General features: G+C 35.1%; 1 protein-coding gene across 1 annotated transcript in view; it reads right to left on the bottom strand.

Moving 5' to 3' along the window:
- Positions 1-9,522: 9,522 nt before the first annotated feature.
- LOC148926316 (uncharacterized) overlaps positions 9,523-19,641 on the bottom strand; it is a 41,782-nt gene continuing 31,663 nt past the window's right edge. Inside the window, exons 3-4 of the mRNA XM_089058035.1 lie at positions 10,337-10,927; positions 9,523-10,261 (exon numbers count right to left, since the gene is read on the bottom strand). Of these exons, the coding sequence (XP_088914161.1) occupies positions 9,689-10,261; positions 10,337-10,867 (1,104 nt within the window). The 5' untranslated portion in view covers positions 10,868-10,927 and the 3' untranslated portion in view covers positions 9,523-9,688. The remainder of the gene's footprint in view (positions 10,262-10,336; positions 10,928-19,641) is intronic.

Below are 19,641 nucleotides of genomic sequence, written 5' to 3'. Positions count from 1 at the left end.
CTGTTGATATATTTTGTAATCCTCTGACACTTCACATATGAATTCACGTTTGTTTCTACAGAACATTTCTATTTGCAGAGATATACATTATGTTAACATTTATTTTATAAAATGCCAATACTACTATGTCAACAGACATCTTCTAATGTCAATAATCATAAAAATTTAAATACATACTACTTAACCTCAAAATTATTCTTCTGGTGTTTTAAAAAAGCAAAAGTCGAACGCATCAGATTATTAAATAATGAAACCTAAAAATAAAATCTTTTAGATAATAAAACTGTGTTTTAAAAAACTGAAATTGAAGTCATACAATTAATAAACGAAAGAAATCTTTAACCTGAATGAGTCGTTTCAGTACTATTTGTTGATTTGGTGTTGACCTTCGTTTCTGATGTCGTTTTTACAGGAAAGCCCGACGATCCAGTTGAATCACTTGTGTTTTTTTGTCCGGTTGACATTCCTAATACTCTTAATCGATTTAGAAATCTAGAAAAGAGATGAAGTCAAGTAGATGTAGGGTTTGTATATGAGATAGTAGTCGAAATTTTTTGAGCGGTAATCTATTTGTGAGAGAGAAGAAGATAGAATAGAGTGTAGCTCATCTCTCTCTTGTTGGCATTTATTACTATGCTTTTTTGTGAGTTAGGGAAATAGTTTGTAGAATAGAGGGTTTTGAATTAAATTTTTTTTCGGGCATTTTATTAGAAAAAAAGACAATGACATCGTTAACTTTTGAATTAAAAAAAGGCAGTTGACATGATTTATATTTTCTTTTTTGTTTTTGACATTTAATTTGCTTTATATTGACATGTGTTGTATGACCATAATTTATAAATTTGTTCCAAATATTGAGTTTTCTGAAATTTTATGTGAAGCCTATTGATAAGATGTTCAAATTTTTCCAATAAGTTATTGACATTTGATAATTAAGGTATGGACAAAATGTTGAATTTTTATATGGAAACTATTAACATGTTTTTTATGATAATCTTACCAGTACATATTTAAAATTTAAAAATTAAGAAAAATAGGTGTAAATATTTTTTAGTTACAAGAATTGTTTTTGAGCTGTTGACATTCAATTCAAATTGTTGACATTTCTATTTAAGCTGTTGTACTGATTTCATAGTTGACATATTATTAAAGATTGCATAGGTTTTTTTTCAATGTTGTTCAAATGTTGAAGCTGTTGGCTTTTCTTTTTCAATGGACATAAAATTCATGTCAACTACAAATTCTTGCCATGTCAACTACGGTTCATATGTTGTCATAAAAGTAATGTCAACTACGGTACATAATATGTCAACTACTCATAGAGGCCATGTCAACTACACTTATAAGTTATGTCAACTACTCATAGAGATCATGTCAACTACACTTATAAATTATGTCAACTACACGTAGAAGCCATATCAATAATTATTATAACCCATATCAACTACACTATCAAGTCATGTCAACAACACTTCACTCATTTTATAAAAATAATATATTGTGATAACTGTTTTACGTATCCATGTGAATAATACATAGAAAACATGTTGATAACAATTTTAAGTCATGTCAACGACAAATACTAGCCATGTCAACAAAAGTCAGAATGCATAATAATCATTTTAAAACCAATCCAAAAAATAAGTTAACATCAAACATTAAAATCTGTTTTTGTTCACTTCCTCTTTCTACAACTAAATAACTTCTTGTATGTGTTGTCTAGCTTATACAATTTGTCCATGTTTGCTTCCATCCAATCACGAGCTAGTTGTAACATTGTTGATCTCTGGTTATTGTAAATTGATGCAATCATCTTGCAGCAATATCTTCCCCTGAGTATTTGGATAATCTTCAGACTACGCGCAGAGAAGCCGATATCCCAATCACTGCCCTTTTTCCCAACATAGGTCTCCATGTGCCTCATCAAATAGACACCGCAGTCCTTTATGTTTGTGGTTGTTGCCCATTCTAAATTCAGAAAGTTGAATGAAGACTTGTTTATATTTTCTGAAAGATCTAGCAATTTCTTCTCTATGAAGTACCTTCGAACATATCTTTCTGCAAAATATATAAATAATTAAATTAAACTACATGTATAAAGCATTTCAACACAATGTAGAGAATATGTCTATAACATAGATAAAAGCATACCAGTAAGCCAATATCAATGTCATAATTCTTCAACGGATCTGTATCTTTAAGTGGCTTTATATTATCTATGATGTCAATGATGTTTTTCTTCATCCAATATACTACAAGGTAGTAATGGTTATCTGCACAAACTAGGAAGAAGACCTGTATGACATGAAATATATAATTATATACATAGAATACTTGTTCATATTCTAACATAGATATCCTTTTTAGATCATATTACCAAATCAAGTTTTCTCCAGTTGAAATCTGGTCTTCTTTCAACCTCATTATCTATCTGAGAAATAAAATTTCTCTTTGCTGTCAAAGCATCCCAATTTTCCTGCCGATTTGTTACATTGAAGTTCTGCAATTAACATATTTGGTTAGGGAGACATCTGACTCAAACAGTTTACATATAATTAAAGATTACTTACACATGGAGATGTACTCATAAAAAGCGTGAAAGTGATGTTGTTGGCCTTTCATTTTCTCCGTTGTTCAGGTGTGAAGCCCATGCGTTAATTACACCCACATTAATTTCTACATGGGGCTTCAGTGATAAAAACAATTCCTTGGTCGCCCAAGTAAAATCATCTTCATAAACGCATGCATTTCTGAAATGAAGTTATACAAATTACATATGAAAAATATTCATAAAGTATGTTTACTGCATAGAAAACTAAAAATACTTTTAAGATCAACGAAATAATTAAATAATGCATACTCATCTGTTCCTTCTGTTTCTAGTATGTAGTAGTAGACAGTTCTTTCATAAGATTCCAGGTATGGTTTTGTATCTACAGCTCTTATGTCAACTGGAGAGCCTAGGAATGGGTCGGAATGCGTTTTATCATCAGACTATTTCACACTAGCTTCTGTCAGTGGAATCTCAGAGCATGGAACAACAGTCTTCTGTCAGTGCAAATAATATTCATGTTAGTTTCAATTAAAAATCATGTCAACAACTAGTATAATTATGTCAAGTATGGTGCATATCATGTCAACCGCACATACGAGTTATATAAATTACAGTACATACTATGTCTGCTACACACAGATACATGTTAACAGCAAATAAAATTCACATCAACAACAATTATAAGACATGTCAACTACACATACAAATCATGTCAATAACAATTATAAACAACTGTCAACCACACTTTCAAACCATTTCATAAAAACAATACAATATCTAATTTTAGTTTCAATTACTTTACTTTAACAATATTCTCTTCTTTCTCTTTTCCTTTCTTCTGTTGCTTTGCTTTGTTCATTTCAACATGTGCGTCATCCATTGAACTTGCAGCTGGTGGTGAAATAGTAGAGGCTGATTCACTATTGTTATCACCCACTGTGTCTTCTTTTGTTCCTTCTTCTTCTTTTTCTTTAACAGCCTATTAAATTAGTAATTTATAATTAATTCTAAATAAAAAAAGACGAGATTTGGCTCATCCCTTTAGGATCAGAAACTGGCAATGTAGAGATATGGATTTTGTTTCTTTCTCTTGTCAACTACAGTACATAATATGTTAACTACTCATAGAGGCTATGTCAACAACACTTATAAGTTATGTCAATTACACGTAAAAGCCATGTCAATAATTATTATAAATCATATCAACTACACTATCAAGTCATGTCAACAACATTTCTTTCATTTTATAAAAATAATATAATGGATTTTAGTTATACTTACCTCAACAATATTATCTTCTTTATCCATTTGATTTTCTCTGTCCGTTTCAACATGTGTGTCATCTTCATTCTCCTTATCTTCAAGTTGTTTCAACTGAAATATATTACGTTATGTCAATTATATTTTTATCTATAATATGCAGAATATCTTTAGAGTTTAAGATAATTATTGTAAATTGTACCTGTACAAGATCTTTCTGATTTTCTATCTCACTCCTCTTATTACCATATTCTAGTACAAGTGTTGACATAGGAGACTCTGATTCATTATTGACACCACATGTTGTTTCCTCTTTTGATGCTTCTCCTTCTTCTTGTTCTTCATTATCTTGTTTTTCATGTACTTCTTCATTAGTAGTCTATTGAAATAGTAATTTATAATTAATATTAAATTAATTTCAACTTTGAGAAATGTATGTAAATAAAATGGTCCATGTCAACTATACGTAGAAGCCATGTCAATAATTATTATAACTTATATCAACTACACTATCAAGTCATGTCAACAACACTTCACTTATTTTATAAAAATAATATACAATTTAATCTTAGTTTTAGTTACCTCAACAATATTATCTCCTTTATCCAGTGGATTTTCTCTGTCCGGTTCACCATGTGTGTCATCTTGGTTCTCCTTATCTTCCTGTTATTTCAATTGAAACACATTATGTTATGTTAATTATATTTTTTTCTATAAAATGCAGAATATCTTTATAGTTTAAGATAGTAATTGTAAATTGTACCTGTTCAAGGTCTTTCTGGTTTTCTGTCTCACTCTCCTTGTTATCAGACTCTAGTACAGGAGATGATATAGGAGACGCTGATTCATTATTGATGCCACATGTGTTGTCCTCTTTTGATCCTTCTTGTTCTTCTTGTCCTTCACTTTGTTGTTTTTCACGTACTTCTTCTTCAGCAGTCTATTGAAAAGGTTATTTATAATTAATATTAAATTAATTTCAACTTAGAGAAAATGTATGTAAACAAAATGATGTACTTACTTTGTTATAGCAATCTCCCCATTTGAAAGTTGAAAATTTAGTCAAATCTTCAAGTGCTTCCTTTTTCTTTTCAATAGTAACTAGTGCTTCACAGATTGTTTTACAGTTGTCAAATTCCTCATTTTTGTCTTGAAGAAATGACTCTGCCAATTTTACACACTTGTCTTCCACAGATTGAACAGAAGTTGTTGGGCTTCCAATTGCAGATCTAGCAATATCACATACTAATCCAAATAGATGATTAGTTTGGACGTGTGTAGGAACTTCTTCAAGGGTTTTTACTAGATTTGTCTTCCCATAATTTATGAGTATAATGTATTTCATTACATTCTGCATGATATCTTTTGGGACAACGTTTGGGGAAGACCCAACCCCACTGTCAACTACGTGTGGAATCTATTGTTGAGGCTCCTGCTCCTGCTCCTACTCCAGATTACGGACATATCTTCTGAAGATAAGTCCATTACCAAATATTCCCACATCTATCTCCTTATCTTCCCTAGCCTTGAGATGCGTGCTTGTCCAGCCTTTCATTAATGGGAATGTGCGAGGAACTGAACGTTTGGCTTGTAAAACTCTATCCATATAGCAGAGCTGCATATAAAATACATATCAATAACAATTATAAGCTATATCAACTACATATACAACATTATGTCAACATTATGTTCACTATTAGTAATCTTTAATGTGAAACGTAAAACATACCATGAGCAAAGGAAGTGGTCCTGCAAAAGCATTCATCTTTTTCTTTGACCAATTTTCCTTTGCAAACATCAGAACAGACAATGTATACGAACACCAGTTGACATTTCGAATATTGTCCAGATCGTCGGCTATTTCCCCAATCTTAGACTTTATTGTTCCACATGTTGATGGCTCAATCAATCCTGATTCTAATAGTAACAAGAACAATGTTTTGAACCATGGTCCTCCTTCACTATCTTTTAACATAAGCTCTTCCACAACTTTATGGCTAACATTTCGTCCTTCTTTTATTTCACAATGTTTGGCTATATCTCTCATGAAAGACGCATTACTTTTACAGTTATCTCTGGAGTAATTTATCCTACCTCTTGGAAATCCGTATACCAGCTCCACATCGTCCTCTGTTATACTAACACTCCTCCTATTATTTAGCTTTATCTTGCACTCTTTTTCATCAAAATATTTCATCAATTCAAATGCCAAATAGGTAGGAATGTAATCGATGTTGAAATGAAACACATTCCCAAAACCCATGTCCTTGACAGCATTAATCTGGGCCTCATTCAATTTTCTCAGTGTTTCAATAAAATACCACGTCTTCCTTTTGACTATAAGCCTTTTAGAAAAGAAATTACTTTTCTTTTTCTGTTCCTTAGCCTCTGTATACATTTCATTCTATTTTTTACTTCTAATCTCAGAAGCAATTAATGGTCTCTTGTCATTTTTTCTTTTACTTCTAATCTCAGATCTAATCAACTCATCCCCATCAATTGATGTACTTCTTTTTCTTTTTGTTGTGTTCTTTTTTTCTGGTTTAAAAGCAAGTATAATAAAAATGTTAAAAATATAGTAATATAATGTTAACCATATAACTATCTTGACAACCATTCAAACAAGCTCACATTATGTCAACAGCAATTCAAACAAGCATACATCATTTATTTTATAAAATGTCAATACTACTATGTCAACAAACATCTTTTAATGTCAATAATCATAAATATTTAAATACATACTACTTAACCTCAGAAATATTCTGCTGCTATTTTAAAAAAGCAAAAGTCGAACTCATCAGATAAGTAAATAATGAAACCTAAAAATAAAATCTTTTGAATAATCAAACTGTGTTTTTCAAAAGTGAAATTGAAGTCATACAATTAATAAACCAAAGAAATCATTAACCTGAATGAGTCGTTTCAGTACTATCTGTTGATTTGCTGTTGACCTCCATTTCTGACGTCGTTTTTCCAGGAACGGTCGACGATACTGAATCACTTGTGTTTCTTTCTTCTGTTGACATTCCTAATACTCTAAATCAATTTAGAAACTTATAAAAGAGATGAAATCGGTTAGACGAAGGGTTTGAATATTAGAGAGAAACAGAAATTTCTTTGAGCGGTAATCTATGTGTGAGAGAGTAGGTGCTAGAGAAATATTTATTATTCTGCTTTTTTATGACTTAGCGGAATAGTTTGTATAGTAGATGGTTTTGAATTATATTTTTTTTCATCCGTTTTATTATAAAAAAAGGCAGTTGACATTGTTAATATTTGAAAAAAAGACAGAGGACATGACAATTATTTAGTTATTGGCATTACATAGAGTTTATTTATATTTTCTTTTTTGTTTTTCACGTTTAATTTGCTTTATACTGAAATGTATTGTATGACCATAATTCATCAATATGTTCAAAATATTGAGTTATCTGAAATTTTATATGAAGCCTATTGACAAGCTGTTCACATTTGTTGAGTTTTTATATGGAAACTATTAACATATTTTTTATGATAATGATGCCAGTACATATTTAAAATTAAAAAATGAAGAAAAATAGCTGTACATTTTTTTTAGTTAAAACAATTGTTTTTGAGCTGTTGACATAAAATTCAAGTTGTTGACATTACTATTGAAGTTGCTTTACTGATTTCATAGTTGATATATTATTACAGGCTGCATAGTTCAAATCAATATATGATAATTGTTTTACACATCCATCTAAAAAACATGATAACATCAAATATTCAAACGAGTCTTTGTTCAAATCAAAATAAAACAGTTGTTTACTTATTGGTTCTGTAACGCAGATAATCTTTGCTTGTTTGCATTCATCCAGATGTTAGCATGACATATCATATCCATACACTTCTTGTTGCTCTCTGATGTAAGCATTGCTTCGCAATATCTTTCTCTGAGTACCTGTAGAATCTTCAAGCCGCGTGGAGTAAAGCCAATATCCCATTCCCTTCCCTTCCTGCCAAAGTATGTCTCCATATGTCTCATCATATAAACACCGCTGTCTTCTTTATTGGTGCTTGTGGCCCAATCTAAAGGAATAACCTTGTAAGGAGATTTCTTTATATTTTGTGATAGATCTGTCATGTTATTCTCTATAAAGTATGCCTCAAACATATCTTTCTGCAAATATATAAACAACTAAATTAAAATTTGCATACAATGCATTTTAGCAAGATACATAAATTATGTCAACAAAAATCAAAACATAATGTTAGCTATATTTAAAAAAGCATACCAGTATTGCAACATCAAAGCTATACTTTTCCAAGGGATTCTTGTCTCTAGGTGGTTTGGCACTATCAATTATCTCAATTTTGTTCATCCTCATCCAGAATACCACAAGATAGTAATAGCCACTTTTAAAAACAGGGAAGAATACCTATATTGTATGTTAGATAAAATTAGAGAAAAGAATTTGACAACTTCTGTCAAAAACTATATAGGTGAAACTGTGAGATCTTTGCACAAAAATAAATTTGTTACCAAATCAATCTTTCTCCAATCGAAATCTTCTATTGTTCTAATCTCCTGTTGAATTTGCAACACAAAGTTGTTCTGGGATTTTAATGGATCCCAATGAGACTACCGATTTGTTATATTCATATACTGCATTTAACATTTTTTTGTTAGTGAAATTTGTCATCCAAATAGTTGACACAGAAATTTAGATTACTCACGCATGAGGATGTTGTCAGAAACAGGCGCGGAGGTGACGATTTTGCCCTTTCTCTTTCCTTGTAGTTCAGGTGTGCTGCCCATACATCACTCACACATGTACTGATTTTTGAATGGTTTCAGCGATGAAAACACTCCTTTGCTTGCCCAAACAAAGCCATTAGTGTAGACACATAAATCACTGAAATGAAAGCGTGCAGACAACATTTAAATATCATTCATAAATTATGTCAACTGCATATAAATATAAAAGGATTGTAGAGATTTTTCAAAGAATTAAATTGTGCATACTCTTTTGTTCCTTCAGTTTCTACTATGTAGTAGTACATATCTCTTTCATCTGGGTTCAGGGTTGTTTTCATATGCATGGCTCGTATTTCAAATGGTGAGCGTAGCACTGGGCTAGGACGTATTTCAGCACGAGTCTGTTTCTCTCTAGCTTCAGCCAGTGGAATCTCAGATATCGGAACAGGGTTCAGATTCTGTTGTCAGTGAATTTAATGTTAGTTGCAATTACAAATCATGTCAACTATATTACACTAATTGTTTCAATAACTAATATGATTATGTCAACTACACTACATATCATGTCAACTGCAGTACATATCGTGTCAATAACCGTGTCAATTACATTTTAACAACTATTACAAGCAATGTAAACAATAATTCATTCATTTTTTTACCTTGTAAACAATCATTCTTCTTTCCGTGTTTTCAAGAGTTTTTTCTTTTTCCTCATGCATCTTCTCTTTCCCTTTATGTTCTTGTATTTGTATGTTGGATTCAGGAGGAGTGTCATCCAGTGTTTCAATACCCTCTCTCATCATATACTCAACAATTGAGCATGCAGCTGCATCCTCCCTGTCTTCCTGAAACTCCATGCTATACCATGTCAATTATATTTTTATCTATGTCAACTATGATATCCACAATGTCAATAACTAATATAAAATCATATAAAAATATTCAAGAGTTTAATATAATCATTATAAACTGTACCTGTTCATTTATGATATCAACAATAACATTTGTTGCCTTGATTGCTTCTTCATTGTTGCTGATTTCAAATTCAGTACATGCTTTTGATAATAGATGCAAGGCATTTTGTGTTCTTAAGTCTATATCATCTTCATCTTCTGCTTGAATTTCAAACTCACTTTTCCTGTTCTGAAATCCTATAATTGATGCTTCAATATTGACATGTGCAGGAGATTCATTTTTGGTGATGTCCTATCAACTTCATCTTCTGCTTGAATTTCCAACTCACTAATCATGTTTTCAAATTCTATAAGTGATGATTGATTATTGACTTGTCCAGGAGATTCAGTTGTTGGTGATGCCCTATCAGCTTCAACTTCTTCTTGCATTTCCAACTCAGTTCCACTGTTCTCAGATTCCATAATTGATTCTTGAGTATTGACATGTCCAGCATATTCAGTAGTTGGTGATGACCTATCAGCTTGAACTTGTACTTGAATTTCCATCTCACTTCCTCTGTTCTCAGATCCTAAAACTGATGCTTGCTTGTTGACATGCTCTGAAGCATTGGCTTCTTGTTGTTGGAGAGATGGGGATGCTGTGTGTGGAGATCCTAATACGGCTGTCAAGATAGGAGAGTTTGATTCATTATCACCATCACACATCATGTTCTCCTTGCTTTGTTCATCTCCTTCAACAGTTTGTCTGACCTCTTCAGGATTATCAACTGGCGATGTAGGTAAATTTTCTCTATTTCGTTCTTCTACAGCCTGTTAAAAAATTAGTTCAACAATGTATCAACAAAATGATGTATTAATTTAGATATAGGTTGATTATGTGCTTACTTTATCGAAGAAATCTCCCAATCTGAAAGTTGGAAATTCATTCAAATCTTCAAGTGTTTCGTTTTCTTTTTCAGCATTCCGTATTGAGTCAAATACCGCTTTCCAGTTATCAACAACAACTTTGTCGTCTATATGAAATGACTGGGACAAATGCAGGAAAGTGTCACTCACAGATACGACCGGAGATTTCTGGTTTCCAATTGCGCTTCTAGCAATGTCACAGAAAAATCCAAATAAATCATTATTCTTGATCTGTGAAGAAGCTTCTTTGAGGACTCTAACAAGATTGGTTCTTCCATCATTTATCTGATTGATGTATTTTAAAACATTTTTCACCATATCTAATGGGAGTATGTTCTGAGAAGAAGACCCCACTCCACTGTCATCTACATCAACTCTTTGTTCTTCATTCTCTTGCTGTTGCTCTTCATTTCGAATGTATCTCTTCTTTACATTTCCTAAACCAAAAACTCCTGCACTGATCTCTCTATCTTCTCTAGCCTGAAGATGCTCACGTTTCCATCCTTTCATTAATGGAAATGTCCGAGGAACATGACGCTTGTCTTGTATAACTCTGTCTAAGTAGCAGAGCTGCATATGTTAAAAAATGCATGTCAATTACTATTGTGTCGTGCCAAATAAATACAAAAGTCACTTAAAATAACTAATACAGCTTATGTTAATTATAGTACGAGCTATATCAACTACACACACAACCTAATGTAATTATGTTAATAATCAACAATGCAAAATGTAAAACATACCATAAGGAAGGGAAGTGGTCCAGCAAATGCATTCTTCTCTGTGATTGACCAATTTTGTTTTGCAAATTTGAGAACAGATATTACATACGAACACCAATTTACATTTCTCACGTTATCCAGATCATCAATTATCTCTCCAATCTTAGATTTTACCATTCCACATGTTGATTGCTCAATCAATGTTGAAGATCATTCAACATAACCTTTAAAACATCGTTATGGTTCACACTTTCTTTTTTCGTACCACATTTCTTTGCTATCTTCCTCATGAAAGCTGCATTACTTTTACACTTATCTCTAGAATAAGTAATGTCACCTCTTGGGAATCCATATACAAGGTCCACATCCTCTTCAGTGATACGAATTTGTTTACCATTGTTAAGCTTTATCTTGCACTTATTCTCTTCAAAATTTTTTAATAATACTAATGCTAATCTGCTAGGAATATAATCAATCTTGAAATGTAGGACACTCTCGAAACCCAACTCCTTCACAGAATTAATCTGTTCCTCATTCAGTCTGCTTATTGGATCAACAAAATACATTGGCTTCCTTTTCACTAGAAGCCTTTGAGATAGATTTTCAGCAATAACAATCTGTTTTCCATCTTCTACACTTTTCTTTTACTTTTTCTTAACAATAATTAACTCTTTCTGAGATACTGAGGTACTCCTTTTTCGCTTGGATGTTCTTCTGTTTTCTGGTTTAAAATCAAACATAATAAATCTATATCAATTATACAAAGTATCATGACAATAACAAGTGTACTCTGTTGACATCAAGTGCGTGTATATTACTAAAATTATTTAATTAGATATACCAATCACAATTAACAGAATTTCAGGCATTAAGTATGCTCTATCATTAAAATGTATTTTCCATATATAGTTAGAACAATTATATTATTACTATTATGTCAACAGTTAAAGTTGACATAACCTGTTGATTATCTTATAAAGTTTATGGCAAGTATACTCTAACTCAGTGGGCGAAATGAAGGGGAACTCAGGGAAACTCCCTTCTACAGTCCATGTACTGGAAAAGGCAAATGTGAGCAAGATTACACTGCGGTCTGGAACAGCTTACAACGGACCTCAGCTCAAGAACCCTGTCGGGGAGTCTAGTAGAGAAGGGGTGCTGAGCGACGTCATCCCAGCGGAAGAGCTCAAGAGGCCTCTGCCTCAGATGGAGGATCCGTTTTTTCTAAACAAGGAGCCTACCGTGGAAGAAAAGGAGGGAGAAACACAACCTGGGAATGAGCAACCGGGAGGGGTAATACCCACATCAGACCCGCGAACCCGGGAGGCACAAACGGGAAATCCACAAGGAATGACTGGAGAGGCTAAGGGAGAAAAACCGTTTCCATACCGGTTTGTGACGAAAAGGAAGAAGGAAAACCCTGTGGATTTCATGTCAATCTTTGGGAAGCTGGATGTCACCATACCATTTCTCCAAGCCGTGAGACTGCCCCCCCTGGGGAAGTTTATAAAAGAGTTCATAGCTGGGAAAGCCCAGGAGGATGGAAAGATCATGGTGGAAGGAATAGCCTCAGCCATTGTACAGGAGAAGCTACCACCCAAGAGAGCCGACCCAGGTATGTTCACCCTACCCATAACGATTGGAGATGTGAAAATCGAGCATGCAATGTGTGATTTAGGAGCATCTATCAATGTTATGCCGTTATCCATTTATAATCGGTTAAAAGGGGTAAAATTGTCAAATACTAGGGTGTTAATCCAACTGGCTGATAGGTCGTGTATCAATCCTGAGGGTGTGTTAGAAAATGTGTTGGTCAGGATACAGATCTTTACTTATCCCGCGGATTTTTATGTCATTAAAATGAGTGAACCAGAAGCTAGGGAGTCTAGCGGGATATTGTTAGGAAGACCATTTTTAAGAACGGCTAAGACAATTGTGGATATGGCCGAAGGGACAATATGCATTGACTTTAATGGTGAGAAATTTGTCTTGGACACCAACGAAGCCATGAAGAGACCAATAGATTCTGAAAATCTATGTTATGTTGATGTAATTGACCCCCTAGTCCAAGAATTTCTTGAGACCGAATTATTGCAGGAAAAGCTCCAAGCCTTGGATGTGTATGCCCAGGCTGATGTGGAAGCAGCCGCATGGTGTGATCTGATCAGTAGCCGAGGGTTGACTGACGAAGAGATCGAGGAAGCAATTATGGAATTTTGTCAGAATTCAGAACTAGCAGGATCTGTAGGGGCCGTGGTACCGGCCAGTATGGAGGAAAAATCAGATGCTGAACAAGAACAAGAGGAGGATTCAAAGAAGAACCCTTTACCTACAGACACACTACCACCGTATGCCTACCTAGGGGAGGAAGACTCATTCCCCGTAATCATCAGCAGCGGGTTGACTGAAGAACAAGAGGCAAGACTACTGACCGTGCTAAGCAAAAACAAGAAGGCTATTGGATGGAGCCTTACGGACCTGGTAGGTAAAAACAAGAAGACTCATTCACCTTACGGACCGTGCTAAGCAAAAACAAGAAGACTCATTCACCTTATTTCTTTTTTTTTCTTGTCTTTTTTTTCTTGTCTTTATACATTGGTGTGGTATAGCACTGAACGGATCTAACAGCAAAACTTGCCTTAGGCTATCTACTGAAAGGCGAGGTCTTGATAAATATTTATTTCTTAATCAATGTAGGTTAGCATTGAGCATACGGTATTGATTATGCCCTGCTTTGACTTATCAAATGGTGTGGGTTTTTCGTAACCCAATTATCCTGATATATTGGGTAGTGGTGATCGATATCTAAAGGTGCTAGGATTGCTATTATATTGAATCGTGCGCGAGCTGAGTCTCGCTTGATAATGTCCTCAAGAGGAGCGCGAAACGAGGTTTTATTATTCGGAACCTAGCTAGTTGGAGTGTGATTACTCTATGAATAATAAATAAGCGTTTCATGCTAAGTCCACTCTTGGAATTAATAAGAAGTTAATTAATTAAGTCAATAGCAGACATTAATTAATTAATGGACTTTTTAATCTTAAGCACGGGAAATGAAAGTTAAACGGAAACCCGGATTACTTGTAATTTCGGATTTGGATGGGGAGAGTTCAATATTACTTCTGTAGTGGCTGCTCGTAATATTCCAATTATAACTTATATTAAATTGTGGGTTCAATTTAATTAGTAAAAAGTAAATTGGATGAGCCCATATCCAAAGCCTTCCATAGATCCCTGTCTGGGCCCAAAAGGAACTTAATATAAATAGGAGAATAAAGGAGACAGAAATAACACAATTCTCATTATTGTAATTTTCGAAAATTCCCCTCTCAAGCTGAGGAGATTTTCGAATTCCTCTCCTATTCCGAAAAGCATTTCTTCTGTCTTCTTTATTTAAGTCCTAGTATTCTAGTAAGATTAGTCCACACTGATATTGGGATACAGTTCGGGAACCGGAGAGAAGATTTGTGGTTTAGTACTCAAAGCATCACGTGGAGAAGAACCTAGTCATCTTCAATTCTTTGGAGAATTAAATAAGGTATTTTTCTGCTCCGTAGAAAAACATGTTTTAGGTTTCAAATATTCTTAAAGCATGATTAATTCAAGTTATGAGCATGATACATGTGATAATTACGCGAATAGGTTTTTTCTAAATAATCTGCTAAATAGATCTGATTATTATGTGATTGATTTATTTGCATGCGCTTCCGCTGCCAGCACCTTCAGTTAGTCCTTTAGTTGGTTAATCTGCAGCCTTTTTTCAGTCGTACTATGCCGTTTAAGGAAATGGTCCTCTGTCTAGGCTAGCTTAGGAAGTCATTTACCCAGTCCAGTAGTTGTTTCAAATACTTTTAGTCATTATGCATGTCCTGTTGGAACCGGCAGCGGAAGCGGTGCATTTAAAACAATAAATCACATAAAAGTTAGATCTATTTAGCAGATTATTTAGACAAAAGCTATTCGCGTAATTATCACATATATCATGCTCATAACTTGAATTAATCATGCTTTAAGAATATTTGAAACCTAAAACATGCTTTTCTACGGAGCAGAAAAATACCTAATTAATTCTCCAAAGAATTGAAGATGGCTAGCTTCTTCTCCACGTGATGCTTTGAGTACTAGACCACAAATCTTCTCTCTGGTTCCCGAACTGTATCCCAATATCAGTGTGGGCTGATCTTACTAGAATACTAGGACTTAAATAAAGAAGACAGAAGAAATCCTTTTTGGAATAGGAGAGGAATTCAAAAATTCCTACAGCTTGTGAGAGCTGAAATTTTCGAAAATTTTAGCAAATAAAATTGTGTTATTTCTGTCTCCTTTATTCTCCTATTTATATTAAGTTCATTTTGGGCCCAGACAGGGATCTATGGAAGGTTTTGGATATGGGCTCATCCAATTTACTTTTTACTAATTAAATTGAACCCACAATTTAATATAAGTTATAATTGGAATATTACGAGCAGCCACTACATAAGTAATATTGAACTCTCCCCATCCAAATCCGAAATTACAAGTAATCCGGGTTTTCGTTTATCTTTCATTTCCCGTGCTTAAGATTAAAATGTCCATTAATTAATTAATGTCTGCTATTGACTTAATTAATTAACTTCTTATTAATTCCAAGAGTGGACTTAGCATGAAACGCTTATTTATTATTCATAGAGTAATCACACTCCAACTAGCTAGGTTCCGAATAATAAAACCTTGTTTCGCGCTCCTCTTGAGGACATTATCAAACGAGACTCAGCTCGCGCACGATTCAACATAATAGCAATCCTAGCACCGCTAGATATCGATCACCACTACCCAATATATCAGGATAATTGGGTTATGAAAAACTTGCACCATTTGATAAGTCAAAGCAGTGCATAATCAATACCGTATGCTCAATGCTAACCTACATTGATTAAGAAACAAATATTTATCAAGACCTCGCCTTTCAGTAGATAGCCTAAGGCAAGTTACCTGTTAGATCCGTTCAGTGCTATACCACACCAATGTCATCTTATTTCAGTAAGGCTTAGAAATATGCGGACTGATATTGCAACCTTTCTCGATGGATAGTCAAATTCCATCTAGGTTGTGAAATTCATCTTTTTCTTTGTTTAGAACTGACCGTATTACCTTAAAGTGGACGACGCCCACAACCGGTCTACTAAAACAAAGACTTAGACTTTGTTAAGTTAACTTATACATTTAAACATGCATTAACATTCATTAAATGTAAAACATAACAACATTATGACAAAAAATAATTTGTTTATTTAATGGAAAATAAAATAAGAGTTTTACAGTATTCAATCACTCGAAACGTGATTTCTAGTATACAAACTCTAATATGTTCCTGCCTAAATTTAGCTGTTAGAGTAGAGCATTTCATTTCCCAAGTCTAGGAATACAATCTCAACCCCAAAAATTGAGTGGCATCAGCCAAAAAAATAGCTTCCATGTCTTTGAGCATGTTTACTTACGCATCTGCCTCTGTGGATTCGATCCCTAGTTCCCTGTACTAACCTTTTTAGCAACAGCGGGTTGAGGGTTTTGAAAGGCGAAGGAAGTCTAGTGGATTCTCTGGATCGGGAGATTTTAATTCAAACACACCTCGCTGACCTATCGTCTCTTCACTGCCCATCGGTTTGTGGGTGAAACGTTGTACTAAAATTCAATCGAGTCCCTAACACACGTTGCAAACTTATCCAAAATCTTGAGGTGAACTTCGGGGCACGATCGGACGTATCGTCACTGGGACTCCATGCAATCGCACGATTTCCTTTATGTAAATTTGAGCTAGTTTGTTTGATCCATGGCGATGTGCTCACATTTCCACTTAGGAATTTCTAGGGGTTGCAGTTTCCCGTATGCAGGCTAAGCAGCGCTCCACAAATGCCGCTATATCCCTCTTCATGTCGTTCCACCAAAAGAACTTCTTCAAGTCTTTATACATCTTCGTACTTCCCGGGTGAGCGGTATAAGGAGTCTCGTTTGCTTCGCTCATGATCTAGGTTTTGAGTTTCTCGTCATTTGGTACGCAAAGTCTTCCTTCAAAGGAGAGGGAATTGTCGGATTCCTTGCTAAAATTTCCAGATTCGTTAGTTCTCACTTCAATTTGAATTTCCTCCAGTTTTGCATCCATCCGTCGTGCCGCAACGATTTTCGTTCTTAGGTTAGGTTCAACCACTAAGGTGGCACTTCGGCCTTCCACTGTTTCAGGTGCCCTAACCACTACTAATCGCATCTTACTAAACCCTCATATCAAACCTTCCTCTTCTGTCAGAAAACATCTAGTTGCGAATGGTCTCTTCGGCTCAAAGCATCTGCCACTACATTTGCTTTGCCAGGGTAGTAGTTGATGCCACAATCATAGTCCTTCACTAATTCGAGCCATCTTCGTTGTCTCATGTTCAAATCTTTCTGCTCGAAAAAGTATTTCAGTCACTTGTGGTCCATAAAGATTTCACATATAACTCCGTAGAGATGATGCCTCCAAATCTTTAGGGCATGTACTACTGTTGCTAACTCCAAGTCGTGGGTTGGATAGATCAACTCGTGCAGCCTCAATTGTCGTGACGCGTAGGTGATCACTTTGTTATTTTGCATCAACACGTATCTAAGTCCAACCTTCAAAGCGTTGGTTTAGATTACGTAGTTCACTCCAGGCTCTGGTACTTCTAAAACTGGTGCGGTGGTCAATTCCTCCTTCAAAAGTTAGAAACTCGCCTCACACTCCGAGGTCCAATAACTTTTACTCTCTTGTTGAGTTGTTGGGTCATTGGTCTCGCTATATTGGAAAATCCTTCTATGAACCTTCGGTAGTATCCTACCAAACCTAGGAAACTCCGAGTCTCGTTCGGTGTCGAAGGCGACTTCCATTATTGTACCGATTCAACTTTGGCGGGATCCACTCGGATTCCTTCTGCCGACTGATAAGTCGTATTCTAAACCTTGGTTACTGGTCAGTATGTCGTGAAATACATGTATTATCTGCAAAACAGTTGCTTAAGTGTGCAGGATGGAAGGATCTAAGTCAGTGGGTGACGATTCGTGTGACGCGAGTGAAAAGGGCACTAGAAGGGTGCGATACTGACCAGAATGCATGCCAGAGAGAAGGCTCGAGATGGAGAAGGAGGATAGCTGGGATAATTATTTTACAAGGGCAAAAAGGTCAAAATGCGGGAGAAGCCTACCCTAAAAGCAAGGGCAAGCCTCCCTATAAAAGGAGCCATTTGGAGAGAGAGAAAGAGTTCGGTTCGGAGTTTGACAATCACACTTAGTAGAATTCCCTCTAGAAGATCCATCCTTCAACATTATCTTACCTCTCGTTCCTCGCCACAGCTATGGTCACTTGACGTCCAAGAGTCTGCCGGAGAAGTCATCGGTTCGCCTTTCCAGCTAGTTATCGCAGTAGTATAGTAGTATCATCGCCCGGAGTGGCAAAAACAATCTTAATCGCTTTCTTAGTTAAAGTTTACTTGTTTTCATCGTTAGTTATTTGGCAAACACTCATCGCTGTTGCTCTTTTGAAGTACCTTGTTATTTTCCAACATTTACGTTATGAAGTTTCTATTTCGCATGTCGCTTTGGTTCGAGTTTGCTTCATTCTGCCTAGGGAAGTTAGATTTAGTCATTGCTTTCAATTTCTAAGTTTTATTTCTTGTCGAGAGCTGTTGATTTGAAGTTGTAGCTAAGTTAGTCAAGTTTTCGTGCATGAGTTTCTTTTCTGAGCCGTGATTACCACCTTGCATGTCAGTCAGTAGAAGTAAAAGTTGCAGTTTACCGTTTAAATTAAGTTTAAGCATTTTAATCGATGGATCTTGAGTTTGAATTCATGAATCTGAAGTTTAGGTATGGTGTCTGTGTTCATATGATTTTTGTCAATACTTGGTGAAGAAGAAAATGTCAAAATCAACTTTATTTGGGCCACTTTTACTTTTAAGTTACTTTTACTTTTGTTCCCTACTTTTCAGATGTACTATCCAGACCTGTCAGAGAGCCCAAGCCAACAGACATACCTTGTAGCCTAAATTTCCTCTTTTAGTAACTGTCCACTTTCCATATGTCTCTGATACACCTTGTCCCCTATTTTCACGAACACTCCCACATGTCTGTTATTTTCCCGCCTACGAGTCAGTAGAGTACCACCTTTATTTCCCGTCTAGGTAAAATCTCAACCCAAGCGTGGTAGCTAACCAAAACACCTAGGAAAGTCACCACAGTTATCAAAACGTGTCCATCCTCGTGGGATTCGACCCTTACCTCCATTATACTAGCCAGTAGAAATGGGTTGAGGAAATTTGTTTGAAGTCAGGTCTCGGTCGTCGTATCAACGACTCAGCTGGGTCGGGAATCTCTTCCTGATCAGTTGGATACACTCCAATTCCACATGCGAAACCATCGAGGACAGAGAACCTAGTACCAGCACTTCAAAATGGCGCCGTTGCCGGGGATGGATGGCGTTCATACCTGTTATTGTGTGTGATCTTTTTGGTGTACATACTGTTTATAATTTTTCTTTTCTTTTTGTTTTCAGTTTATGAGAAGTGGCTCGGCTCCTGGGCA

The sequence above is a fragment of the Salvia hispanica genome, chromosome 5, assembly GCF_029641045.1.
Source record: "Salvia hispanica isolate PSC_SH4W2 chromosome 5, Shi_PSC_v1, whole genome shotgun sequence".
Lineage (NCBI taxonomy): Eukaryota > Viridiplantae > Streptophyta > Magnoliopsida > Lamiales > Lamiaceae > Salvia > Salvia hispanica.
This window is presented reverse-complemented; position numbering and strand designations above follow the sequence as displayed.